The sequence below is a fragment of the Pan paniscus genome, chromosome 1 (assembly GCF_029289425.2).
Source record: "Pan paniscus chromosome 1, NHGRI_mPanPan1-v2.0_pri, whole genome shotgun sequence".
Lineage (NCBI taxonomy): Eukaryota > Metazoa > Chordata > Mammalia > Primates > Hominidae > Pan > Pan paniscus.
Window position 1 is genome coordinate 142,065,288 of NC_073249.2, and position 27,561 is coordinate 142,092,848.

At 42.6% G+C, this 27,561-nt stretch overlaps 1 protein-coding gene across 1 annotated transcript in view; it reads left to right on the plus strand.

The window, feature by feature from the left end:
- Nucleotides 1-27,561, plus strand: part of LPAR3 (lysophosphatidic acid receptor 3) — an 81,637-nt gene that overhangs the window by 15,685 nt on the left and 38,391 nt on the right. Inside the window, exon 2 of the mRNA XM_014345861.2 lies at nt 11,381-12,137. Coding sequence (XP_014201347.2) covers nt 11,402-12,137 — 736 coding nt within the window. The 5' untranslated portion in view covers nt 11,381-11,401. The remainder of the gene's footprint in view (nt 1-11,380; nt 12,138-27,561) is intronic.

Consider the following 27,561-nt stretch of genomic DNA (forward strand, 5'->3'; position numbering starts at 1 on the left):
ATATGGAAGAGCTTATTCCTGAGCCCCCTTCTCTGTGCTCTGAGCCCCCAAGCTGCTTTGTCTACTTGGGGACTATGTCTGACTTATGTCCCCAGAGTCTAAAGATCATCTGCTGTGATAGTAGTTCCACTAAGGCTGCAGGCAACAGAGCTTTTCTGAGAGCAACACTTACCCAGCATCCCCCATGGCTGGCCAGTCACTGGAAACACCACTGTGTAGGATGAACCATAGTGCACACCTAAGTGCAGCTCTGTAGCTACATTTGCATTGCTTTTGCCTTGCATCTGGCTGCAGCTTCCCCTTGGCTCAGGTTGTCATTACCTTACCCCTTGCCAGACATCATAAGAAAAGTCTATTTCTTCCTTCTCTGTAGTGTCTAAATTCAAATGTGGCTAATCCTTAGAATTAAAATGTAAATCCATATCATGTATGAAATTTCCATGGTGCACAAGGCTGGAATACAGTTAGAGTTGGAACTGATTCTGAATGACATTGAAGGACATTTGTGAGGTAGACTCCAGTATGCAGTAAACCATGGGTAGATCATTCATTTATTGAATCACTTACTATCTGCAGAGAAATTTACTAGGGTTTTGGTATTTGTGCGGGGACACTGAGGACATCAAAAGAATTGTGCTACTGGTCCATGCCCTTGGGAATGTGATATATTCCCCTTTCTTTCTCTGAGAGTTGTTATATTTATAATTAGGAAAAGTGTACTAGATCATTCTAAAATATTTAAGAAAATCCATAACATGTATGACTTTTCAAATAACAGTTTTTGTTGTTATTACAATGTATTTTAAAAGACAACTGTAGAGTTCCACAGGCAAGAGGTGGTATAGTCAACCTGGTAACTGGAGCGGCGGGGAGGGGATACCATTTACAGAGTGAGGGCAGAGATCGTAGAAACCAACAAGAGATGGTACAGTGTCCCCGAGCTAGAAGCAGCAAGGAGTGGTTAACACCTCTCGACCTGAAAGCTAGAGGAGGGAGGGGAGGCTACCTGTATATAGAGGGATGCCTGTTAGTGGTTAACCCAGCCAACCTACAGCAACCTGGAGGGGAGGAGGCAGGAGAAACCAGTATCTCAACCTCATCCTCCTCCTGCCTTCCAATCTCTTGCTGTTCCTCTCATTGGCAGAAGCTGGAAAGCAAGGAAGCAGTCCCTAAGGGCCAGCCCTGTAGAATACAGGGTAGGGAGGGGAGCTGGAAGATGCACGTGATGAGATTAGGCACCACATTCAAATGTGCATTATATTCATTTACACGACCTGGCTACCTTTACTACCAGACAGACACGGGGTAGGAGAGGGAGGCAGGCAGGAGAGGAGGGGTATGAGGTATGAGCCTTCCTCTCCAGTGATGGATGCTGCTTCCTGACCAAGGCATAGCATTCTCCAGGAGCCCCTCTGGCTTGTTTGTTTAGCAGTAACAGTGCTCTTCTTTAGTATCTTTGAAGCCTTGATTAGAAGAACTGTTTCCTGCTACAGCTGCATGCTTTAAAAATATTATTTTCCTTCCTATGTAGAGTTTGAGGATTCAGACAGGCACTAACCTGGGTGTGTATGATCTCCAGAAGCAAGAAGGAGTTGCTGTAGGTCACTGTTAACCTGTTGCTGGCAACAGGATTATTTGGAACAAACCATATGGAGCAAGAGACTCCTGACTATCCTTCTCAGGACAGGAGACAGGAGACAGGAGACAGGTTATGAAAAATGGAATGAGAAAGGGAATATGGTACCACAGTTGGATTAGGACAGATAATTTAAACCAAAATTTTGTCTGTTGTAAATTTTACAATGTAAAGAAATAGAATTTCCTTTTCATGGGAATTTGCCTTAGTTCATTTTCTGATGCTATAAAAGAGAATACCAGAGACTGGGTAATTTATAAAGAAAAGAAATGTATTTCTCAGAGTCTGGAGACAGGGAAGTCCAAGAGCTTGGCACTGGCATCTGGCAAGGGCCATCCCATGGTGGAGGGGTGGAAGGGAGAGGCGAGCATGCGAGACAGAGAGGAAATCTGGCCAAACTCATTCTTTTTTATCAGGAGCCCACTCCTGTGATAACAAATCCACTCTCTCAGTAACAGCGTTAATCCATTAATCCACCTCTTAAAAGTCCTACCTCTCAGCACTGCTGCACTGGGGATTAAGTTTCCAACACATGAACTCTGGGGGACATATTTATACCATAGCAGAAGTCACTGGTATAAACAAGCACTTTGAAATGTCTCAAAATATATTTTTGCATATGACAAGGTCCTTTGTATAAGAAGAATATCTCTTTCAGCTGTGAATGTTCACACTTTAAAATTTGACATTCTCGGCCAAGCATGATGGCTCACGTCTGTAATCTCAGCACTTTGGGAGACCAACACAGGCGGATCATCTGAGATCAGGAGTTTGAGACCAGCCTGGCCAACATGGTGAAACCCCATCTTTACTAAAAATACAAAAACTAGCCGGGCATGGTGGCTTGGGCCTGTAGTCCCAGCCACTCAGGAGGCTGAAGCAGGAGAATCGCTTGAACCAGGAAGGTGGAGGTTGCAGTGAGCCAAGATCATACCACTGCACTCCAGCCTGGGTGACAGAGCTAGACTCCATCTCAAAAAAAAAAAAAAATTGACATTCTCAACCCCTTCAAACAGTAAAGCTACTGAAATGTGATTTTACAATGGTCTAAGGCTTATTTGCTGTATAATAGACCATGTCCAGTTATATTATGTATAAATAATATTAATTTTAAGCATTTTGATTAGCATCTTTTACTTTTTCTGTCCTTTTATGAGTCAAGGGACAAAATGTATTAGTCATCTTTCTAGCCTAATGAGTTAGACAAAGATTAAAATTTTATATAAAGCAAACACAAGTAAAGATTTGTGTTATGTTTGGATAAACTAAGTCAAGGAATTTGCTGATCCCATAAAATTCATCTGTCACCTCTTTTATTTAGTTCAATTCTGTATGTTTTCATGTTTGCTTTCCTGTTTAATGAATATGCTTAAGACAGTCTTTGGCCATCAGGAACATCTGGGGAACAATATCTTTGATTCTAGTTGTTTGTTAAACAAGTCCTAGGGTAGAAGCTGTGTGTATATACCAAGACCTTCTGTAAACCCCACTTGATTGGGAGAGAACAGTAGGTGAGCCCCCTGACGTGCCATGGGCTGTCCTCCCTGCCTAAAGGGCTCCAAAACTTGCACTGACACAAGAACCTGTTTATTCTGCTGAGCTCAGGCTGCAGTTTTCCCTGCGTGTCACCATCTCTGAGCTGAAGATGACCTGAGATGCTTAAGCTTTGCGTTTGTATTAAGTATTTTCCCAAGCACACCCATTGTACGCTTGCCTCTCTGTGGCCTCTCCTCTTGGAACCTCTACTGACCAGTATTATGGAGACTTTGTTGATACGTGAAACAGGATCTAGATCAGAGCAATTTTAGGTGTCTGAGTTTAAGATTTGTTCTAAAGAGGCTGGGCACCATGTCTCATGCCTGTAATCCCAGCACTTTGGGAGGCTGAGGCTGGCAGATCACTTGAGGTCAGGAGTTCTAGACTAGTCTGGCCAACACCGTGAAACCCCGTCTCTACTAATAATACAAGAATTAGCTGAGCATGGTGGCGGGCGCCTGTAATGCCAGCTACTCCAGAGGCTGAAGCAGGAGAATCACTTGAACCTGGGAGGCGGAGGCTGCAGTGAGCAGAGATTGCGCCACTGCACTCCAGCCTGGGTGACAGAGCAGAGACTCATCTCAAAAAACAACAACAACAACAAAAAAAAACTGTTCAAAAGAAGCAGAGTAACCAAACCCAAACTTTAGCAACACTGAGGGTTTAGCTTTCTCAAGAGAAATGATCTAGAGTATGAAGATACAGAAACCGAATTGTAACCCTACCCTTAACAAGCACCCCTCTAATAAACATATTCGCTTTATCCAAGAATATCAGAGGCATCTCATTCTCAGTAACAATGTCTGTTTAAATTTAATCTTGAACAAATTGCCACTCCTCTGTTTATTTTACCATATCAAAGAGTAAAGTAACTGCTTATGAAACACAGGGGCTTTATTTATTTTAAAATTAGTGTAGTACAGTCAACAACATGCCTCCTCTTTAAAAATTATTTTTAATATTTGTTTATTTACAGAGCAGTCTTCTATATACAGAAAAATTGAACGGATAGTACAGAGAGTTCCTATGTTATACCCCCTCCCACACACAGTATCCCTTATTATTAAATCTTACATTACTGTGGTATATTTGTTGCAGTTAATGAACTGATAGGGATATGTTAACGTTAACTAAAATCTGTACTTTGTTTAGATTTCCTTAGTTCTTACCCCTATCCTTTCGGTGTTCCGGGATCCCACCCAGGATCCATATTCTATTTAGTCATTATGTCTCCTTAGGCTCCTCTTGGCTGTGACCATTTTTCAGATTTTCTTTGTTTTTGATGAGTACCAGTTTTGAGGAGTACTGGTCAGAAATGTTGTTAGAATGTTCCCCAACTGCGATTTATCTGATGTTTTTCTCGTGATTAGCCTGGGGTTATGGGTTTTTGGGAGGAAGATCACAGTAAACTGTGATTTACTCTCTGATCTTCATCATGAAGTAATACATCTTATCAAGATTACAGACTAGCAATATGACCTATCACTGTTGATGTTGACCTTGATCATCTGGCTGAAGTAGTGTTTGTCAAGTTTCTCTGCTGAGACGTCACTAACTGCCCCCACTGCCCGCCTCATTTCCATATTGTGCTCTTTGGAAGGAGGTCCCTGTGTACAGCCTACATATAAAGGAGCTATGCTCCCCCTCCTTTACAGTGGAATATCTATGTTATTTATTTGGTATTCTTCTGCCTGGGAGATTTGTCTCATCTTTCCATTTATTATTTTTTTCAATCATTTATTTATGTCAGTATGGACTCATGGATGTTTATACTTCGGGTTATAATCCAGTACTACTTTATTTTGTTGCCTGGATTGTTGTAGCTTTGGCCATTGGGTCCCTCTTTTGAAGTATTATTCAAAGAGGAATCTTTGTTTCTGGTGTTCATACTAATAGAGAGAGGTCTCTATTGTGAGACTGTCCTTCAGAACGACCCTGACTGGTCTGCTCAGGTGAGCTGCTTTTCTGGGGGTAGGGAACCCACTCCTTATACCTCTCAGCTTGCAGGACTTGGAGCCAAGTCTCCCCAGAGGAATAAATGGGTTGTGAGACCCAAATTAGAGAATATGCAGAAGAAGCATAAAGTAATAATGCTGAATTTGGGTAAAGGTTAGGGGGCATGTAGACATGAGTGCACAAGCATTACTTCATTTAATTCTACATTTAACAAGTATTTACTGAGTGCCTAATGTGTGCTGGGCATTGTTGCAGGCACCATAACAACATATATTCTCTGCCTTCCTAAGCATAACTTCATCAAAAACAAGGAAAATCTGAAAAACTGTCACAGCCAAGAGGAGCCTAAGGAGACATAATGACTAAATAGAAGTTGGGGAGATAGACCGTAGCCCAAGTAGATAGTTGAGGTATGGAGAAATGCTGTGGAGAAAAATAAAGCAGGGTAAATGGCTTAAGTGCAGCAGAGGGTGGAGGCTTGGGGTGCTCTTTAGAGAGTGGCAGGGAAAGGGTCTCTGAGGAAATGAATTTGAGCAGGAATGAGGTAGAGAAATGAGCCTCCTGGGTATCTTGGGGAAAAGTCTTCTGGGCAGAGGGAATGGCAAGTGCAAAGGCCTTGAAACTAATGGCTAAAATGAACCTCTGGGATTTCATGTGGATTTAAATCTTCCATGCTATCCTGATTTTGCCATTAACATGAATTATTAAAAGGAATTCAGTGAACAGACGTGATTGCTGACCCAGGATTGGTTGCTAGAGTACCAACTAACCTAACATCCAACTCCCATGTGGATAGAGTTTCCTAAGAGGAGAGGACTGGTCTACATTTGTGAACCATAGAGAAAGAAGATATGCTCAGTATTGACTGACCATGTCTTTGATGTACCATACTTCTTTCTAGGAGGAAGGAGAGATTGTTATTGAAAGCCAGCTAAAAGGCCAGGCAGCAACTTGTCTCATAAGATGTAGCTAGAAATAAAAGCTGCTTGAGTGGTTTTCAAATGTCTTAATTTTCATAATTGTTTCCACATTCTGGGCTGGCTGGACATTTTTTCAGGGAAGCAAGTTTGGAAGAGTCTAAATGAAAGCTTTGCTCATGAAGTTTTCATTTGGATTCCACATATAGACTTTCTAAACCATCATTTTATGAAGTCTTAAATTACTGAAGTTTGAAGTTGTGGTAATTGATCCAAAGTTTAGCATCTTTTGTTTCTAGGTTAGAACTATCAGACCCTCTAAACCTTTAGTATAAAAACAAACAAACAAAAAACAGCTTGGGATTTGACAGAAGTAAAGTTGAGCAATGTTAACCTGGTCCTGAAATTGACCATATTGTATCCTACTTACCATAAAAGTTGAAAACATATTTTCAGAAAAGTGTCTTCTCAGGGTTAAGAAAAAAAAAGGCCAAAGGCTATTTAGAATGCCCTCTATTTTTTATAGCATGGGGCAGTCTTTTAATGTGATTTGATCAGATCATTCTATTTTGGTAATTCTGTAACTCTTGTAAGTATAAATATAGTCCTTGGTTCTGTCTGGCGTTTCACATGCCTGTGGAGATAAAGTATAGTGTTGCAGATAAGAATGCAGGCTGTAGAACGAGGCTGCCTGAATAGAATCCAGGGTCTCCCACTCCTAGCTGTGTAACCTTAGGCAAGGGTGCTTCAGTTTTCTCAAATGCATAATGGGTGTAATAATAGTATCTCCATCATTGTTGGGAGGATACCATGAGATAATCCATGTAAAATGCTTAGTTCAGCACCTGGCACAGATAAGCACTCAAATATTAATAATGAAAAATAGTAATAATAAAGTAGAGATATTAAGTAATGTACCTGAAAACACTTAGTTAATAGGTGACAGAGCTCGCTACTTGTCATACTTAGTGATTGATGTATAAGTCAGCAAAGGCATTTCACAGAACCTTTTCATTTTAGACATGGAAAAAGATAGTGTAGGACAGAGATTCATTCATTCATTCAACAAATACTGATCCTGTAGATATGAGCATAATAGGCAGGTTCCCTGCTTTGCTGGAGTGGAACGGTCTAGGGGTGGGAGATGGACAATAAATTCTTAAGCAACAAAAGAAAATACTGGGTCACAAGCAACTGGGTAGCTCTGATGGAGGTAAACCAAGGGCTCTCTGAGAATGAGAGCTGTGGAGCTATCTTGAATTAGTCAGAAAAGGATCTTTGTGGAGGGGACATTTAGACTAGGACTGAAGTAACTGATTAATTTGTTGAAAATCACAGAATCATATTTTAAGGGTTAAGGGAGGCCAAGAGATAATAATAAATCAGTCATTTGTTATAAGCTTGCTAAAAATTTTTGGTAATTTCTAGCTAAGACAATATGATAATCTGTAGATAACGTGTACTGGGGAGATCTGTGGTGATGGCATTAGGAAATGTTTTATAGGAGAATTGGTGAAAGCTACATCCTTGTGTGGTCAGGGTTTAGCAAGTCAAGTTTTGGTTATGTTAAGATTAAGTAGAAAACTATTTTATTTTTGTTGTCACTGAAAAACCCTAAAGTGTGCTGTGCTTGTAAGAATAAACTGAACATATGCAAATCTTTGAGGCTTTTCCTTTGAACATTAATTTTGATTTTTCAAAGCCATAATTGTAGAAGATAGAATACATTAAGTAGAATATATGCTTCTAATTAAAAGTCTTGATTTACTTATTACAGAAAATGTGGTAGATGGAAAAAATTAGAAAGAATTTTTAAAAAATGACTCACAGTTCCACCATTCTTAACTATTTACATTTCGAGATTTTTTTCATTATCTTTTTCTATATAGTCAACACAAATAAATTTTTGTTATGTGTATTGTATATTAAAGCAATGACATGGGCTTTTTCTTGTATTACCGCAACTTCATAGTGAGTATGTTTTTTATGGACTGTATAGTATTCCATCCTGTGCAATCTTTTTCACCAATTTCCTATGCGAAGTTTTTTTTCTCTCATTGCCTGTTTCTCTCAAAAGTAGGATCTGGAGCCAGGGTACAGTGCTGCTTAGTGGGAGTTCTGGCTAATCATAGTTTTTCTGTGATGTCTCAACTTTGTAAGACAAAATTGCTTTGCAGTCTCAGGGCAATTTTTGCTAAAAACATGTCTTAAACTGTTTTGGTTTTGACAAGGGACAGTTGAATTTGAAGATTTTTGAAGTAAAAATCATTGAAGTTTTAGTGCTTGATATAATTAAAAATTCGACCACATGTAAGAAATAAAACTAAAATGTTAAGATCCTTCAAAATAAAATTAGGAAAATTTGAGCAGTATTTTTGTAGTGTCTTAATTCCAATGTCTTTGTGACATATTCATCTTTATATTTCTAATAAATTAGTCAAAGATAATATAACTTTTAAATTAGAAATGTTTCTCTTAGATATATAGAGCATGTAACAAAGTAAAATATATACATTATTTTTAATTAGAAAAGACACATAATAATTGTATTATTAAAATTTCCCATGTGGTGTCTTAGTCTATTCCTGTTGCAATAATAAAAATACTTTAGGTAATTAATAAATAACAGAAATTTATTGCTCACTATTCTGGAAGCTAGGAGGTCCAAGATCAAAGCATCAGTAGATTTGGTGTCTGGTGAGGGCCTGGTCTCTGCTTCCAGAAGGGGGCAAATGCTGTGTCCTTGAATGGCAGTGTGGCAAAAAGGGTCTCACGAGTTCTCTCAGGCCTCTTCAATAAGGGCACTAATCCCATTCACTTCCCAAAGTCCCCACCTATTAATATCACTGCAGTTAGGGTTAGGTGTCAACATGAATTTTGGAGGCACACAAACATTCAGACCATAGCAAGTGATTCTCGGATTGTTTGTCTTGAATTTCTGTATACTTTCAACATGGTTGAAAGCTGTATTTCTCTTTAAATATTTAAATTGAGTATCACTAGATTAGCACCTTGTATTTAACTGTCATATGCTGCTGGTAGAATTAAAAATATGATCTCTCAGGCTGGGTGTGATGGCTCATGCTTGTAATCTCAGCACTTTGGGAGGCCAAGGTGGGCGGATCACCTGAGATCAGGAGTTCGAGACCAACCTGGCCAACATGGTGAAACCCCGTCTCTACTAAAAACACAAAAATTAGCCGGGCGTGCTGGCATGAGCCTGTGGTCCCGGCTACTCAGGAGGCTGAGACAGGAGAATCACTTGAACCCAGGAGGCAGAGGTTGCAGTGAGCCAAGATTGCACCACTGCACTCCAGCCTGGGCGACAGAGCAAGATTCCATCTTGGAAAAAAAAAAAATACTATCTCTCTTAAGTGCAGTTTCACAAGATGTATCAGAAACCCTTAAATAGATTTATATCCTTTACTTCAATTTGAAATCTATGGGTTATTCCTAAAGAAACAATTGGCTAGATATATAAAGATTAATGAACAAGAATGCAGCCTTGCTTATAAAAGTGAAATACAGGAAGCAACCCTAATGTCCAGTATTTAGGATTAGTTAAGTAAGGTGTGGCCTATTCATATAATAGAATATTGTGAAGCTATTAAAATTATACTATCTGTATTTTTAATTTGGGGAAATTATGATATAGTGTAAATATATGATATTATCATGAATTTATTTGATATTTACAGTTAAATATTGGTGACTGTCTGCCAAAGAGAGTAATTTTTATTTTGTCATTATGAAAATTGAGTCTTCCTTTCTTGTAATTGAAAGATACTGGAACCATTTGTCTCTTGAGACTACTCCCAGTTTTTTTTAAGCATATAAAATGATATTTACCTCCCATTTGCTATGGCCAAAAAGCAATATCTAATTCATGTAAAAGTATCATTATACCATTAAAATATAAATTAAAAAGAAGACTGAGATACATTTCTATTTTGTACTACTTAATATTGTTATCTGGTCTTCTTGATTCTGGTTGTGGTATTAGATTTCAGAATTTTCAGGAACTTTAAAATCTGGGGGCTTCTACTGAGCTTTTACTGTCACAGCTCCCAGAGGGCTGCTCAGTCCCTCTGCCGACTGAATCTCTGGTTCTCCAGGGAATAAGCTGCAGCCTCATTCTCAGTGAGGGAGCAGATGGTCATTCTTCCAAGAAGCTAGAACCCTGACCCTAAGCCCAATCTTCTTCCGTAGGACCGTTCATGGCTGTGGCCAGACCGCTGTGAGGCAGAACACTTGGTTTTCCCCACCACGTGTAGACAGATGGGCATCCGTGGGGCTTCTGCCCAGCCCTTCCTTGGCCAAGATCCCTCGCTTTTGGGATTCAAGAGATCTTTTACTGAGAGGATTAGTGTCTTCCCTGTCTGCCTGATATCCCAGTTTGGGGTCTTCTTTCAGACAAGTGTCTGAAGAACATGCCCTCACTTAATAGATATGTTCTTACATCCACATTGAGTTGGAGATCTGCCCCAATTCCAAATCTCAGTCTTGCCTATGGAAGCCCGATCCTCCTCCACCTGCCGTGTTGAGGAATGCTGGAAAATCCAGTGAGCAGGTTCACATTGGTACAGTTTGGGTTAGGAGACTATAAGGAAGAAGTGAACAAAAGGTAAGGAAGGGAGATATTGGGACCAAAGTCTCCATCCCTGCATCATATACCTAATATGTGAATATCAGAGTTGTTTGTTGAAACCAAAAGATGGCAAAAGGAGGATCAGGAGTGGAATCAGAAGTCATAGAAAACTGGTCTCTTGGGGAATCTATTTGGTTATGTGAATGGTAATTCAACTCCTATTATCTTGGGAAGAATGTACCTGAAATTACCAACCTGCCGTTGATTAATGAACATATCCATAAATAACTAATGAACTGGGAGCCAGGAGGAGGCATTAACATAATGTGTTGTCATTGTTACCAGTGCAGAGTGGATATTGCAGGGCTCAGCACATTTGCCCTGTTGATGCCTCCATGAGAATTCATTCATTCATTCAGCCAGCCAGCCAACCTACCAATAATTACCCGCCATGAGGCAGACAGAGCAACTGAATCCTAGGGTTGTAATGGTGAACAAAATAGAGATACGCCCTCCTAACCTGAGCGGCCTAGCCTGGGAAACAAACAATTAAAATATGCGCTAAATGCTGTGGTAGGAGGTCAGGGGCTATGTCCTGGAGCAAAGGACATTTGCACTGAGACCTGACACTTCAGGTCTTCAACTCCCTTGATGGGAGTTAGCCAGAACGGGCTTAGAAACAGCAATTGATGGCTTAGTGACTGATTTTACAAATGACATTTGTTTCTTCTTTAAATTTCTTTCTAGGATGTTCACTTCTTCTCCACAATGAATGAGTGTCACTATGACAAGCACATGGACTTTTTTTATAATAGGAGCAACACTGATACTGTCGATGACTGGACAGGAACAAAGCTTGTGATTGTTTTGTGTGTTGGGACGTTTTTCTGCCTGTTTATTTTTTTTTCTAATTCTCTGGTCATCGCGGCAGTGATCAAAAACAGAAAATTTCATTTCCCCTTCTACTACCTGTTGGCTAATTTAGCTGCTGCCGATTTCTTCGCTGGAATTGCCTATGTATTCCTGATGTTTAACACAGGCCCAGTTTCAAAAACTTTGACTGTCAACCGCTGGTTTCTCCGTCAGGGGCTTCTGGACAGTAGCTTGACTGCTTCCCTCACCAACTTGCTGGTTATTGCCGTGGAGAGGCACATGTCAATCATGAGGATGCGGGTCCATAGCAACCTGACCAAAAAGAGGGTGACACTGCTCATTTTGCTTGTCTGGGCCATCGCCATTTTTATGGGGGCGGTCCCCACACTGGGCTGGAATTGCCTCTGCAACATCTCTGCCTGCTCTTCCCTGGCCCCCATTTACAGCAGGAGTTACCTTGTTTTCTGGACAGTGTCCAACCTCATGGCCTTCTTCATCATGGTTGTGGTGTACCTGCGGATCTACGTGTACGTGAAGAGGAAAACCAACGTCTTGTCTCCGCATACAAGTGGGTCCATCAGCCGCCGGAGGACACCCATGAAGCTAATGAAGACGGTGATGACTGTCTTAGGTAGGTAAGAGGACCCAAGCAAGCCATCATTCCCATTCATTCAGCAAATCTTTACGGAGCATCTGTGGTGTACCAGGCACTTACTAGGCAGTAAGAATGCAGCAGTGGACAAGAACGGACATAAATCACCACCCACCTGGAGCTTACACTCTAATAAGGAAAGATAAAATAAGTATTCTAATGGGGGTAAACAAATTAAGTGAAATAAGATGAGTCTCCTGTGGAAAAATGAATCAGGGAAGGAAGGAAAAATAAAGCAGGGAAGGGAGCTGGAGAGTGCTAAGCTAAGCAGGTATCGTTTGCACTTTAAAAAAATGTTGTGAGGGATGCCTGGAAGATGACTTTTGAGCAGAGGTGTGAAGGCAGTCAGGGAGTGAACCATACTGGTGTCTGGGGAAGGGTGTTCCAGGTGGGAGAAGTGGTAAGCACAGGAGCCCTGACCAGCCAGGAAGCCACTATGGCTGCATGGATCGAGCAGAGGGAGTAGGAGAAGATGAGGTCAGGGAGCTGGTGGGGTAGGGGATGGGCTACTCAGATAATGTAGGGTCATGCGGTTATAAGGACTTCAGCTTTTCATTTTTTTTTCTTTTTTTGCCAGAGCCTCACTCACTCTGTCACCCAGGCTGGAGTGCAGTGGCGCCGTCTCAGCTCACTGCAACCTCCACCTCCCGAATTCAAGCGATTCTCCTGCCTCAGCCTCCCAAGTTGCTGGGATTACAGGCAGCGCACCACCATGCCCAGCTAATTTTTGTATTTTTAGTAGAGATGGGGTTTCTCCATGTTGGCTGGGCCAGTCTCAAGTGAGATGAGAAGCTATGGGAAGGTTTTAAACAGGGGAGTGACATGACCTGACTTATATTTTAATGGTATCTCTCTGGCTACTGTTTTAAGACACTGCTGTAATGAGGCAATAGCAAAAACAGGAAAATTGTTTAACCTATTTATGCCTAGTGTTCCATTATTGGAATGCTAAGCTTGTGGGAGTTATTTATATCCTACTGCTCAAGGTCATTGACAAGTTCTGATTTTTCACAAAAGAAATTTGCAACCCCTGGCATAAATGGGTTAATAGAGTATTTCAGTACTCGGGAGAGATCACCATGGCCAGATGGTAGTTGAAGGTGATGGTCAGATTCTGTTTTTTTGTTTTTTGTTTTTTTTATTTGAGACAGGACCTGGCTCTGTCATCTAGGCTATAGTGCAGTGGTGCAATCTCAGCTCACTGCAACCTCCACCTCCTGGCCTCAAGTGATCCTTCTACCTCAGCCTCCCAAGTAGCTGGGGTTACAGGCCTGTGCCACCAGGCCTGGCTAATTTTTGTAATTTTTTTAGAGACAGGGTTTCACCATGTTGCCCAGGCTACTCTCGAACTCCTGAGCTGAAGCCATCCGCCTGCCTCGGCCTCCCACAGTACTGGGATTACAGGTGTGAGCCACTGCACCTGGCCAGATTCCAGATATTTTTTAAAGGATTTACTGATGGGTAAGGTAGAGGGGAAGATGAGAGGTGGAGGAGAAGGTGGGGAATGTCATTAACCAAGATGAGGAAGACTGAAGAGGAGGAGGTTTTGGGGGAAGATCAGGAGTTTGGTTTTGGACAAGCTAAATTTAGGAACCTATTAGACATCCAAGGGGTGTGGCAATTTTATTGAGTGGACAGTTGGATGTATGACTCAGGAATTCAAGATTTAGGCCTGGGCTGGAGATGTACATTTGAGAGCCCTGGGGGGAAACTGGTATTTTAAATCACAGGACTGCGTGAGCTCACCATGAACGTGAATGTGGATATGAAGGAGAGGAGGACCAAGGATGGAGCCGTAGGGCAGGCCCTCCAGTGTAAGGAGGTCAGGAGGTAAGGGGCAGCCAGCAAAGGAGCCCTAGAAGGGATAGAAAACCCAGGAGACTCTGGGAAACTAGAAGAAAGAGAAGAAGGCAATCGAGGAGAGGAAGCATTAGAGGTGTTGGTACCCCTGAGAGGTGGTGTAAGACCAGGTGTTTCTGGCCTTACCAAAGTGGTGGACTTGTGCTGATCTTGAGATCATCACATTTGGTATAGCCAAGAGCCTGATTGGAGTAAAATTAAGAAAGAAAGGAAGAGCCTGGGCAACATGGTGAAACCCCATCTCTATGAAAAATACTAAAATTAGCTGGCCAAGGTGGTGCATACCTGTAGTCCCAGCTACTTGGGTGGCTGAGGTGGGAGAACCGCTTGAACCCGGGAGGTTGAGGTTGAGTGAGCTGTGATCACCCCACTGCACTCCAGCCTGAACAACAGAGCAAGAGCCTGTCTTAAGAAACAAAAACAAAACCAAAAAAAAAAAAGGGAGGAGAGAAAGGTTGTGAGCCCTGTACCAAGAAGACATGTGGTTTCGTAGAATTTTCCCTTTGTTTTATTTTCTCTGAAGTAGGTGGCCTATTGCCCCACCTCCCCAGTTCTAATTCTGGGTTACAGGTAGAATTTGTAATGTGTGGGCAGACAAGAACTTTTGTGGTTTCACAGACCTTGTCTTGTAAGGCAGAGAGGCCGTTTCTCACTGTGTGTGTGGCTGCAGCAATGGGGACTGTTGCTGAGAGAGATTCAGGAGTACATTTCTGTCTACTCCTTATGAGAAGGAATTATAAAATGAATTATCAGGTAGCAGTTCATAGTGGAGGATACAGTATGTGTGGTGTGGTATAGAAACCCTCACAATGCCTCTAGGTCCTGAAACTGCTAGTAAGATTTGGGGGTCAGCAGACACAGAGTGTGATTGTTAAAATAATTTCAAACCGAGGATTTATTTAACAAATATTTATATAGTGCTTAATATGTGCCAAGCATTGTCCTAAGTGTTTTTACAAACATTAACTTATTTAATTCTCATGGAAACCCTGTGAGATAGGTGCTACTATTATACCCATTTACCAGATGGAGAAACTGAGAGTTTAAGCAGTGTGTCCAGTTACTCAGCTGTTAACCAAGACTCACTGTGCAGCTGGCCTCTAGAGTTCACATATTTACCACCATACTCTGTGGCTACTTGTGATTTATCTGGACTTTTTACGCTCATCTTTTTGTCCTGTCTTCTGCTTTGACACCGTTGACACATTGATAAGAAAATGGACAAGAACAAGAAAAAGAGGGTTCTCATTAATCGGCATTTCCCCTCGAGCTGGAGAAGATATTGATGTTTTTGATAAAGAATGAACTTTGGTATTTACAGATAGTGTCAATGAACTGTGCTGCTGTCCCTGCTTAACTTGTAGGCATAATCATTTGCTTGGCTATGTGTCTTGAGAAATTACCCGCCTGCTTAAAAAGAAAACTTTCTTTTCTCATCATATTATAATATAGTATACAGCATGATAGAGACAAGGATTCCAAAATCCTAGGTGGAGAGAACAGGACCCTTTGTGAGATAGTCATGGTCACAAACTTCAGTTTTGTATGTGATTTTGTCTGCAACAGTTACGGAAGGGGTTAAAAGAAAGGAGCTGGGAGGTTTTGGCAGGTGTGGTATTGACTAAGAGAAAAACCAGAATGAACAATTAAATTTCCAAGTAGGATAAGAGAAGTCATGCAATTGAGATAAGACAACATTGGGGAATTGGTTAATGGAAGGAAGACAGTTTGGTGTCAAGGACCTCAGAAGTTCCTTAATGGTAAGACAGAGGAACCTGGTGGAAGACAGGAAGTTCAGGGACGAGGGAAATGAAACTCAAGAGCTAGGTGGTGTAAGGCTGAAGACTTCCAGCTCCTGATTTCTCTAGATAACAGAAAGATTTGGGTTTTACCCCCAATTCTTTCATTTTCTACAAGGGTGATCTGCAGCACATCAGCTCATCTTTTCTTGGTTAGATTCCCTCATCAGGTGGCATAGACCATCTTTAAGTTCTTTACAAGTTACAAAGTTCAATTATCCTTTATGACAGTTAGTAACCAAAGGTGGGAATGAAAAGGAAGAGTGGAGAGAGAGAGAGGGAGAGAGAGATTGAGAGAGAGAATATGAATCTTGTGGGGCAGCACCAAACAGTTCTGTGGATCCAAGCACAGAGCCTCTTTCCTTGACAGCAGCACCTACCACAGTATCTTCCTAGGGAGAAAGCCCCCAGTTCCCTACATACTACATGTAAGAATTCAATTGCCTGAAACAAGCATCTCCCAAATGATAGTATATTAGAAAAATCAACAGTGCTGGCATTAACCATCATCTTATCACTGGTTCTGATTATGTGGAGATGAATAGCTTAATACTCATGTTTTTAATAATTGCAGGATTTAAATGTCTTTATGATAAAATGCTAAACATTTCCATTTACTCCTTGATACATATTTTGTAGGAAAGATTCATTTCAGATTAAATCCATCCAGGTGTGGTGGCTCACGCCTATAATTCTAGCACTTTGGGATGCCGAGGCGGGCGGATCACTTGAGGTCAGGAGTTTGAGACCATCCTGGCCAACATGGTGAAACCCCGTCTCTACTAAAAATACAAAAATTAGCTGGGTTTGATGGTAGGCACCTGTAATTCCAGCTACTCAGGAGGCTGAGGCAGGAGAATTGGTTGAACCCAGGAGGTGGAGGTTGCAGTGAGCCAAGATGGCGCCCCTGCACTCCAGCCTGGGTGACAGTGAGACTCCGTATCAAAAAATAAATAAATAAATCCTAAAGTTTCTTACGAATCCTCTTCTTTTACATATTAGAAAGTCAGTCTCTAAGTACATATTAACTGTCTATTAAACAGTATCTAAGAGGTACATGGTTGCATGAATTCAGTGAGCTTAATCTTATTTCAGAAGAGGAAAGGATGGACAGGGGCTGTTGAGTGTGGAGACGGCTTCTTAATGGGCTGGGATGCAATCTGGAAGGATAGGTGGGATTTGCATGGGCTGGAGGAAGACACATTCTAAGAGGGAGAAATGGCATACTCAGAAGTGTGATGATAGAAACATTTAAAGCTTGTGCATTACCATGAGGAAGGCCCCACAGAGTACAAATACTTGCTGTGGTGCGGTGGAAAAATAGCTCACCTGTGAACCAGCAAAGTTTAGTTGGCTATCCTCTTTGGAAGGAGAGTAGACCAGATGACCTTTGTGTTCCTTTCCAGCTTTGGGATTTTGGTTGAACACAAAAGCTAACAGCATGGGGATTCAGACTCTTTCCTTGAGGGTAGTGGTGGTAATGATGATGGTGATGTGAGTTTTCAATCTGTGTGTGCATGATTGGAAAGGCATCAAGGCATCATGTTCCCGTTTCAGCAGCCCTGAGGCAAAATGCTTGCTCACTTCTGGGTTAGAATGTGTGATGGGGCCCTTTATGTGAAAAAAGTTGCTTATTGAATGTTCTCATTGAAAAGACATCGGAGACATATGATCCTGCTTTCCAAAGAGCACCAAGGCCCTGCCTAAGAAAGGGTTTTGAAATCTTACTTGTCAACAAGCCTAATCAGCTACAGCAACCAAACACACAAGAAACCCCACATGGAAACGTCTCATTTATTGTCAAACAACACACCATGTGAACTGTGCACACAGAAATGTTTTGTTATTTCCCAGAAAATGGGCTGGACTTTGCTCTATTTTGCAGTGTCTTAAAATACAAGAGAAAAGAAAGAGGGAAGGGACTTGCAAACCATTCTTTTGAAGTCTTCCATGAACCCTCCTGTCTTTTAGTGATGTTTTTCAAACTGTAAGTTTTGATGCACTGATGAGATTGTAAGCAACACTTTTTAAAATGACATAAAAAGAAGAGAAAATGTCAGAGTGTGTTGCATTTAACAGGTATCAGTATTGTTTTATAACCTTTCTTTGCGTGCCTGTGTGTGTGCTGGGTTGTGATATAAAATGTATTTCCTATCATGAGTTATCATCAAGAACGTTTGAAAAACCATGATCTTGAGGGTCAAGGTTTATTTTTCTGCCAGAAAGCACTGAACTCTTTTAAAATATGAAACATTATCGTTGTTAAGGGACTTAGGGCTTGTGGTAATTAAAACAGGGAGCTGGTTGGTTTTCTTCTCACTTCTTCCTCCCTCCTCTCCACTTAGATTGATGCTAAATCATCCTCTTTTGTCTCTTAGGGGAGAGAGGAAGAAGGCAAAGTAGCAGTAAGCAAAGAAACGATAGCTCAAGTTCTCATGCTAGGAGGAAATGGGTGAAAATTAAGTACCATAAAGAGCCTTGCCAGAGTACTAATAATAATCACACATGATGTTTCTGCAGTACTGTGTCTTTTTCAGTTTTAATACACTGTTCTCTTTGGTCTTATGGAAATCCTGCCAAGCAAGTAGTTAAGGTATTATTATCCAATTTTCCTGCAACTCCCCTAGATGTATCCTATACTCAAGCTATAATGAATTATTTGCGCTTCCCCCATTTTGACTCTTTAAGCCTTTGCAGATGTTGGGATACCTTTCCCCTAGTTCTGCCTGGGAAACTCCCATTCACCTTGTAAGACCTAACTCAAAGGTCTATCTTCTTTGAATCTTCCTTTGCCCTACTGGAGTAAATCTGATTACTGCCTCCCTTGGGCTGCCTGTCAGTCTTGTCCATACAACAATCAACGTACTTAATTGTTTACATGCCTTTATTTTGCACTAGAGTATACACCCTTTGAAGTCAGGGACTGTACCTTATTTATCTGTCTCTACATATCTAACAGCTAGTATTCTCAGCTAGCACCCTATCTGGCACACACTTGTTGAGATGTACTACAATGAATAAATGAGGAAATTGAGGCTGAGGGGAAGGTAAGTGGCTTTTCAAATGCTGGAGCTAAAAGCAGAACCCAGGTTTCCTCACTTCCATCTTGGCCTTAGATGGGCTCTGGCTGAGACATGCCTGTCAGGTAGACAAGGGAGGGAAATAGGTAAGAATCGTGTTTTTTAGTTTTTTTTTTTTTTTTTTTTTTGAGACAGTCTTGCCCTGTCGCCCAAGGCTGGAGTTTCAGTGGTGTGATCTCCGCTCACTGCAACCTCCACCTCCTGGGTTCAAGTGATTCTTGTGCCTCAGCCTCCTGAATAGTTGGGATTATAGGCATGTGGCACCATGCCCAGCTACTTTTCTTATGTTTTTAGTAGAGATAGAGTTTCGCCATGTTGCCCAGGCTGGTCTGAAACTCCTGGCCTCAAGTGATCTGCCCATCTCGGCCTCCCAAAGTGCTGGGATTGCAGGCATGAACCACCATGCCCGGCCCTTGTTTTATCTTATAATTTTATAATATGAGAAGCCGAGGTCTCTGAAGGTTAAGTGATAGTATTATCTTGGGAAGGAGAAAAGAAATGAGCATTTTTTGAATGCTTCTTATGATGAGGTCAGCGTGTTCCAGGCTTTTAGGATTTTATTTCACTTAACCCTCATAACAACTCTATGCAGATCTGTTTTTAAGACAAGGAGATTCGAGTGGACTTAGCCTCTTGCCCACACACCCGTATTGATAAAATTATTAATAGTTAATATTCATTGTGGGGTATACATGGTTCTGAGTAACTTATATGTTTTATTTCATTTAGCATTCATGACAACCCTTGAGGGAAGTTCTGTTATTACCAGATGAGGAAACCGAGGCCCGAAAAGGTTCAATGTCTTGCTCAAGGTTAGTAGCAGAGCTGAGATTCCAACCCCAGGAGACTGGCTCCATACTCTACTTTTCAGAGTCAGTTAATAGTCTCTTGGAAGTGAGGGGGCTGGAATGATTGGACCCAAGTCATGAGGTTTATAACTTGTATCTCCCTTGGTTTCTATAAAGTTCATTTCTGTAAAGTCACATGCTCTTTCAACATTTAGCTCGCCCTTGATCCAAATGTTTTGCAGCATGCTAGTGACAGCTATGAAAACATCTCCTGGAAAATGACAGCTCTATACTCTTCAAACTTTATGCTTATTAAAATCATTGGTAAGAATAGGGGCTTTGGAGTCGGCGGGGGGAACTGGATTTAAATCCTAGCTTTGTCAGTTCCAAGTTGTGTGACCTTGAGCAATTCATCTCACCTGTCTGTGCCTTAGTTTTTTTCATCTGTAAGAAAGGGATAATAGTATCTTTGGCATGGTGAGGTTTTGAGGATTCAATGAGTTAATACACATAAAGCACCTAGCATAATGTTTGGTACATAGTAAGTATTAAGTAAATATTAGCTACTCTTAGACCTTAGTTTGATTCTAAAGAGCCATGCCCTGTATTCAAGCAGAATGCCCTTTTATGTCCAGTTCTATCACCAAGTAACCTGGACACAGGGACTAGAAGCCTACTGTTGGTGCCATCATGAGGCAGATTTTATAAAATGGACAAGTAGCCAAGAGGAAGCTGACCGGGTGTGCTTTGCAGAGGCTGCCTTGACAGATGGCAAATGGTACCAGCTCTGTTACTGGAGACCCAGGACAGTCTGAACACATGGTCACCACAGAACTGAAAAGCTCTGTGCTTACATTGCTAGTCCCTATAAACCACCCTCTCCCCTACGAAATTCTGTTAATGATTCCTGTCTCTGACAGATGATCTTTCCATTAATAATTCATTTCACTTTTGCAACATTTATGAATAAAACATTATAAATGAGACCCTGGCCACAAAGCATTAGCTTGACAAGAGTCCTGTGATACAGCACCAACATCTTGTGTATAGAGCTCTATTATAGGATGGTCCTCATAAGAAACTGTCCCCCTCTTGCTAACAAATCCTTCGAGAGTAGTTAGTTCATCAGCTGCTATTATCACCTTTGCTAGGATTGGAAAGTTTGCCCTGTGACTGAAAAGAGTTGGGACCAAAACACAGGCCTTTTGGTATTATTCGTAAGCTTCATCAATGAACTGTCCTTACTCCATTAAAAAAGAGAGAGAGAGAAAGAAAAAAGTACACGTGCCTAAGTTCGTGAGGAATTCTGAAACATTTGTTTTCAGCTTCTGTGGCCTTGTAGTTGCTTCTGCAACACAGAAGCCTGCTTTCAATGTTTACTGCCTGCATGCCTTAGTAATCAAATATCTGTTAAAATAGAAAAAAAGAAAACAGTTAAAGCTTTGCCTTAAGAAATGCTGAGTGAAATGAACAGATTGTTGGCACACAGGGGCTCTCTTGTTGCTGTGCAGAGTCATATCAGACGGAGAGTGATTCTTTTCAGAGTCAAGCCATCCAGGCACCAGTACTCAGTACATTGAGTCCAGGGGTGTTCGTACTTTTGTCTTGAAATGGCTAGTCCCAGGAGCACCTTTGTCACAGATGATTTTCCTGTGTGCTTCATGGCATTGCTACAGAGGCCTATGGGAGGGAGGCATTGTTTTCAGGGCAGGCCGTCAATTGGTGGGTGCAAAAATGCAGTTGCCACTCAGTTGCTGCCCCTACGCTGCTGTTTGACACATCCCTTCCTATTCTGACGGGGAACGTGGGGACTGAGATGACCTCAGTGTCTGATGCTGGAAGGAAGACAGCTTCAAATTAAAAAAGAAAATCCCTCATATGGCACTCCATCCCACTTGTTCAAATGCCATCTTGACACCTCTTCCAACACCACATTTCCAGGAGTCTGTCTTCTTTCTTCTGTCTCTGCCATATGTAGCCATTTGTTACCTCAAGTCTGGCTCTTGGTTCTTTCTTTTCCCCCCACGCCACTGTTTCAGACACCTCCCTTGGCAGTCAGTTTAGAAGTGCTTTTCCCAAATCAGTGTTCTTGTTTCCAATGTAACCACTGCCCTGCCCTCTTACTTCTTCCATTTCCTCTGGTCCAGAGCCCTTCAGTTCCATTACACCAAATGCACTCAGCTTCTTTTATTCCCCTCTCATGCCCCCTTCTTCAGAACTTCTGGCTTTTCTTCTTTTTAGAAAACTGAAACCTTCCTCTTAAGCTGAAACAAACAATTATTGAATATTTTCTGAGTGCAAGGTAGAGAAACATTTCTCAAATTTGACCTCTTTGAAAAGAAGGTTTAGGGAGAGGTTCCAGTACCCAACTACATCCAACCCTCCTGCCAACACCCAGCCTCCTGGAAGGTTTCATGTTCCAGAACTCAGGAACACCCTCTCTTAGGGCTTTGATTTCTGCCAAAGGAGAAATGTGGTCATCGTCTGTGACTCAGGCGTCATATCACTGGGCTAATTCAACATCTGGAATAGTATGGTGTGTGCTGGCCAATGGTAGAATTTTATCAAATTCCATGTTAACATTGTACTTCGAAAATTTCAGCTGGGGACTACTATGTTCATTGTGTAGCTATGGCAAACATGTTGGGTGGGAACTGGGAGTAAAAGGTGTTTGCTGGAATTATGCCCTGTCATGGACCTAGGGATCAACACAGAAGCTGGGATAAGGGGTAAGGGAACCAAGAGTTATTGGCAGGAGTCATCTTCCCTCCTGCACTGACAGTTGTCCCTCCAGCCCAGCCACCTGCTCTCCCTCACCACCAGATTGTTGTTAACTCTGCAGAGCATGTGGTGGAAAGATCCCATTACCTCAAAGAATCAATACTGTTGAGAGATTTGACCAAGTTCACCTTGTAAATTACTGCAGCATTGTGGCTGCAGCTCTGGACCTTCTAGTTCCTGCTTCTTCTAGTGGGTCCCAACTTCTTGCCTTGGCAAAATATACCTGTCCTTGGATGCCTGAGTGACAGTGAATCACAACAGGGGTTGTTTTCATCAAGTCAGAGAATTTACTGCTCAGTGGTGAACCTATTTTATTCTTTATGTTTTTTTCTGCATTTTATATTTTCTCATCATAAACGTTTATTGACTGCCTTGCTAGGTTTTAGGCAGTGTACTAACTATGAGACATGGCCTCTACCCTGAAGGCACTGTGAATCTGTGCTTGCTCTAGTGGTTTATGGTTGTCAGGAAATGACCAAGATTTATGAGTCAACAGTCGTGTCACATGAGAGATAGATGACATGGAGGCAGACCTGTTCTGTGTGGCTTTTCCTGTATGTGACTAATAGAGAACCCTATTTCCAGGCTTATTTGAGGAAATGAGAAATGTACTCAAAAAAGATAACTGAAGGCACAAAGAAATATACATAAGGGCTGAATGAGGGGGCCTAGGCTGAAAAAATGCTGTGGGCTTGGATGGTCCATGGAGGCCTCTTTGAGGAGGTAGAATATAAGCCTGATTTCAGTGTAACAGGTGGAGAGGAAAGGGGAAGGCATTGCAGATAGGAGGAAAGGCAGGGTGGGAGACAGGTATACATATGTCTAGGGAGGCCATGCCAGGGCCGTGGGTAGAAAGGGGAGACTGGGCAGACTGATTTCTGGAATAAGGAGTTTGAATAGTAATGACAATCTGGTTTGAGAGACATAAGGGAGCCAGAGACTGGAAGGCCTTGGATCCTAGGGTCCTGTGGACTTCATTGTCAAATATCTAACAGAGACTAGGCAGATAACATGGGTATATGAATTGGGTCTGGAGTGGATATAAGGAAACAGGGAGGGGTGGTGCTTGTGGCTAACTAGACAGATCATGCCCTGTGTAAAGACAATCAGTTTCATTTTTTGTTAAAAGACCATGCAGGCCAAATTAAATAGGCCTGTGGCCAGTCTTCAGCCCACAGCTGAACTGCCTCATCTGGCAAGAAAGAGCCCATGTAGGATCTTGAGTGTTGAGAAGGTGGGAGTTGCAAAATGCAAAGCAGGGTTTTAGAAAGATGAGAGGTGGGTTGGAGAGGGAGAGATCACTTAGGAGACAATAGGAGAGTCCCCAGGATCTGGGGATGGGAGGTAGCTCAGATGCCAGAGAGAGGCGGAGCTGGTCCATCATGGTAGATGTTGTAGGAAGGCACATTTGTTAGCAGCAGCTAGAAGGCCCATCGGGGCTGCAGGGGAGGAGAAGAGAAGCAGGCCAGTGGGGTGTGAGCTTATGGAAATCTGGCAGGAGGCAGAGAGAGAAGAAGCAGGAAGAGGGATCCATCATGGGAACTAAAATTCACAGGCAGGGTCAGGCAAGAGCAACACTTAATCAAGCCTTGCCACTTTCCCCAAGGTCTTTGAGCTTTGCCCTTTCTCATTCCCCAGCTGACCTCCCAATCTTTGCTTTCTTCATCTGGCATGAACTCCCTTAATTTCCCTCCCTTCATATCTGAGTCCACCTGCACAGGTCACATCCTTACCATCCTAGCTTTTCACTAGGGCTCATTCCTTCCAGCCAGGAGCTGGGGGATCCACGAGCCTACTCTTGTCCTTATTCTTGCTTTCCTATGAGCTTGATCGTTCAAAAATGTAAGCCCTGACCTTAACTCCCCTTCTAACTACTGCTCTGTCTCTCCCTCCCTTCATTACCAGACTTTTGTTCTTGGTTTTTTTTTTTTTTTTTCTTTTCTTATTTAGAGATGGGGTCTCCCTATGTTGCCCAGGCTGGTCTCAAACTCCTGAGCTCAAGCGATCCTTCTGCCTCAGTCTCCCAAAGTACTGGGATTATAGGCACGAGCCAGTGTGCCCCGCTGATTTTTTTACTCTTGTTTATTTTCTTTTCTTAATACTTCAAACCGTAGTAAGCTAGCTTCTTCCTATACTATTCTAATACTACTGTGTTTAATTAAGCCACCATTGTCTTCCTAGTTGCCAGATTTAGTGATCTACCTTTACCTTCCTGTTATGTGCCTGCTTGCTTCATGCTCCCTTTGATAGTGTCTTCCTCCTTCTGTTCCTTCTCTGCTGCTTGTCCAGTCTCTCCCATTTCTGACCATCTCTGAAATGCCCTTTGTTCCTTCTCCTTTGGGTCCCCAAGTTCTTTCCAGGTGATTTTACTCCTGCAGCTTGAACCAACCCCTCCATGTGAACGTCTCTCAAAGCAGCCTCTCCATCCTCAGCCTTTCAGGAGATCCCAATCTCTGTTTCCAGCTGCTGTCACGTGTACACCTGGATGTCCTGGAGGCACCACAAGCTTCAGCTGCCCTGCAGACCTGCTCTACCTGTTAAATAGGATCTCTGCAATGGGTTTCATCTGCCTTGCCTTCCAAGCTGGAAGTCTTGGTAGTACCATCTCTCTCACAACCTATAACCAATTAATCACCAAATCTAAAATTATTCACCAAATCGGCTGGGTATAGTGGCTCATGCCTGTAATCCCAGCACTTTGGGAGGCCGATGAGGGCAGATCACGAGGTCAAGAGATCGAGACCATCCTGGCCAACATGGTGAAACCCCATCTACTAAAAATACAAAAATTAGCCAGGCGTGGTGGTGCACACCTGTACTCCCAACTACTCGGGAGGCTGAGGCAGGAAAATCGCTTGGGCCTGGAAGGCTGAGGCAGGAAAATCTCTTGGGCCCGGGAGGCAGAAGTTGCAGTGAGCTGGGATCGCACCACTGCATTCCACCCTGGTGACAGAGCGAGACTCCAACTCAAAAAAAAAAAAAAATTAGTCACCACATCTACTTCAGTGGTGTCTCAGATCCTACTACACGCCTTTAGTCCAAGACTTGCTGTGTGTTGCTAACGGTCATCTCCGTCTGGATTCCCTCCTCCAGCATTTTCTTGCTCCAGGCCTTCCCCCACCACCAGCTGAGGCATCTTCCTAAAAAGCACAGTTAGCTCTGATCTTTTCTTGTCTACTCTTCCAAACTGGATAAAGCCCAAATTAGTTGGGATTACAAGGCTGCTTTCCCAGTCCTGTTCCCAGCCTCCTTTTCTATGCACTCCCCTCACACAGCCCCTGCTTCTGTCATGCCAAGCTTCTCACTGTCCTGCACATGTGCAGTGACTGCCTGAGGCTCCTCGAAGTTTTCTGTAGCATGGCAAACTCCTGTCCATCTTGCAAGATCCAACTCAAGAGTCTGCCTTCTCTATGATATTTTCTCTGACTCCCCAAGGCAGAGTTGATTATCCAGTGCTTCTGTAGTATACTATTTATATATTAAAAGAATTAACTCATAAAAGTAACCCACTCTATTAAAATTTATTTGCTAAGTGCCTCTCTTACCCAACTGTGAGCTTCTCAGGGACAGGACTGTGTGTGTGTTTTCACTTGTACAGTGCCTGGCACACAGTAGGCACTCAGTAAATGTTTATATAATGAGCCAACAAACATGCTTATTGGATGGGACCTGGGGTGGGAACTGGCAGTTAGTGGAGGGTCTGGTCACAAGAACAAAGGTAAGAGGGACTGGGAAGGAGAACGTGGAAGAGAATTGACATTTATGAAGCACTTTGAATTGTCAGGCATTTTTATGGATAATTGTCTCATTTCTGATAACAGCTCATTTCTAATAACAACTCTATGGAGAAAAAAGGGATTTTTAAAAATTGACCACCACTTTGTGCCAGGCATTTATACATACTCTGTTTAATCCTCTTGGAAGGTGTTGCTGCCATTATTTTAAATATGAGGAAATGGAGGCCCAGAGAGATGGAAACCTGCCCCAGGTCATATATCAAGTTGTGGTAAAGGCTCCCCCTGCCCCAGGGCATACCCTCCTCACAGTGCTGGGAGCCACCATCTCACCAGCCCACAGCGGGTGGGAGAGGCAGCCTGGGTGACAGTGGTTCTGGGCTGGTCCACCCAGACTGGCTCAGCCTGGGTCCTTGTGCTGATCGTAACTACAAGGACTGGTTCTATGTCACCTGGGACCCCTCTTACTAACTCTGCGCATCAGCCATGAATTGCTTCCTGGAATGCAGGCCTCCTGTGTCCTGGTTCTAACCAGTGGTTATCTTGGCCTGAGCTGGGGGGATCTGTGGTACGGAGTTAGCCTGGGTCTGGAATTGACTTTTGTGAGTGACCCAAAGGCATGAAAGATTTCTTTGGTTAGGGTTGGGACTAGAGGTTGGGGGATCTCTAGAGTCCCTGGTGATTGTTAGTTTTGTTTCTTTTTTCCCTTTCAAGGCAACATCTGGCTCTGTCACCCAGGCTGGAGTGCAGTAGTGCGATCTCGGCTCACTGCAACCTTTGCCCCTACCAGGTTCAAGCGATCCTCCCACCTCAGCCTCCTGAGTAGATGGGAGTACAGGAGCACACCACCATGTCCAGCTATTTTTTTTCTTTTTCTTTTTCTTTTTTTTTTTTTTTTTTTTTTTTGTAGAGACAGAGTTTCACCATGTTGCCCAGGCTGGTCTCAGTCTCCTGGTCTCAAGCGATTCTCCCACGTCAGCCTCCCAAAGTGCTGGGATACAGGCGTGAGCCAGTGCTCCCAGCTTGATTGTTAGTCTTTAACTCCCTCCTTTGTGCGGTGGCTGGTTACATGGGAGGGGGTTCCATCAGGACTGCTGACAGCCTGCTACATAATTTGTGGGTCTTTTGTTCAAAAGGCAGGGGAGGTGTGCCACTGAAGGTACTAAAATATAAAGCTCTCTCCCTTCTTCCGCCTGTCTCCTCTGCTCATCCTCATGCTCCTCTGGCTCCCTTACAAAATACAAAGAGAAAATTGTTGAAGATTTCAAGAACGTGACAGCAGAGCTGTCAACCAAATGCAGGCCCTTCTGAGCACAGATCTGCGTGATCACACAGGGCCGCCCATCCGAGAGGCCGGCCCT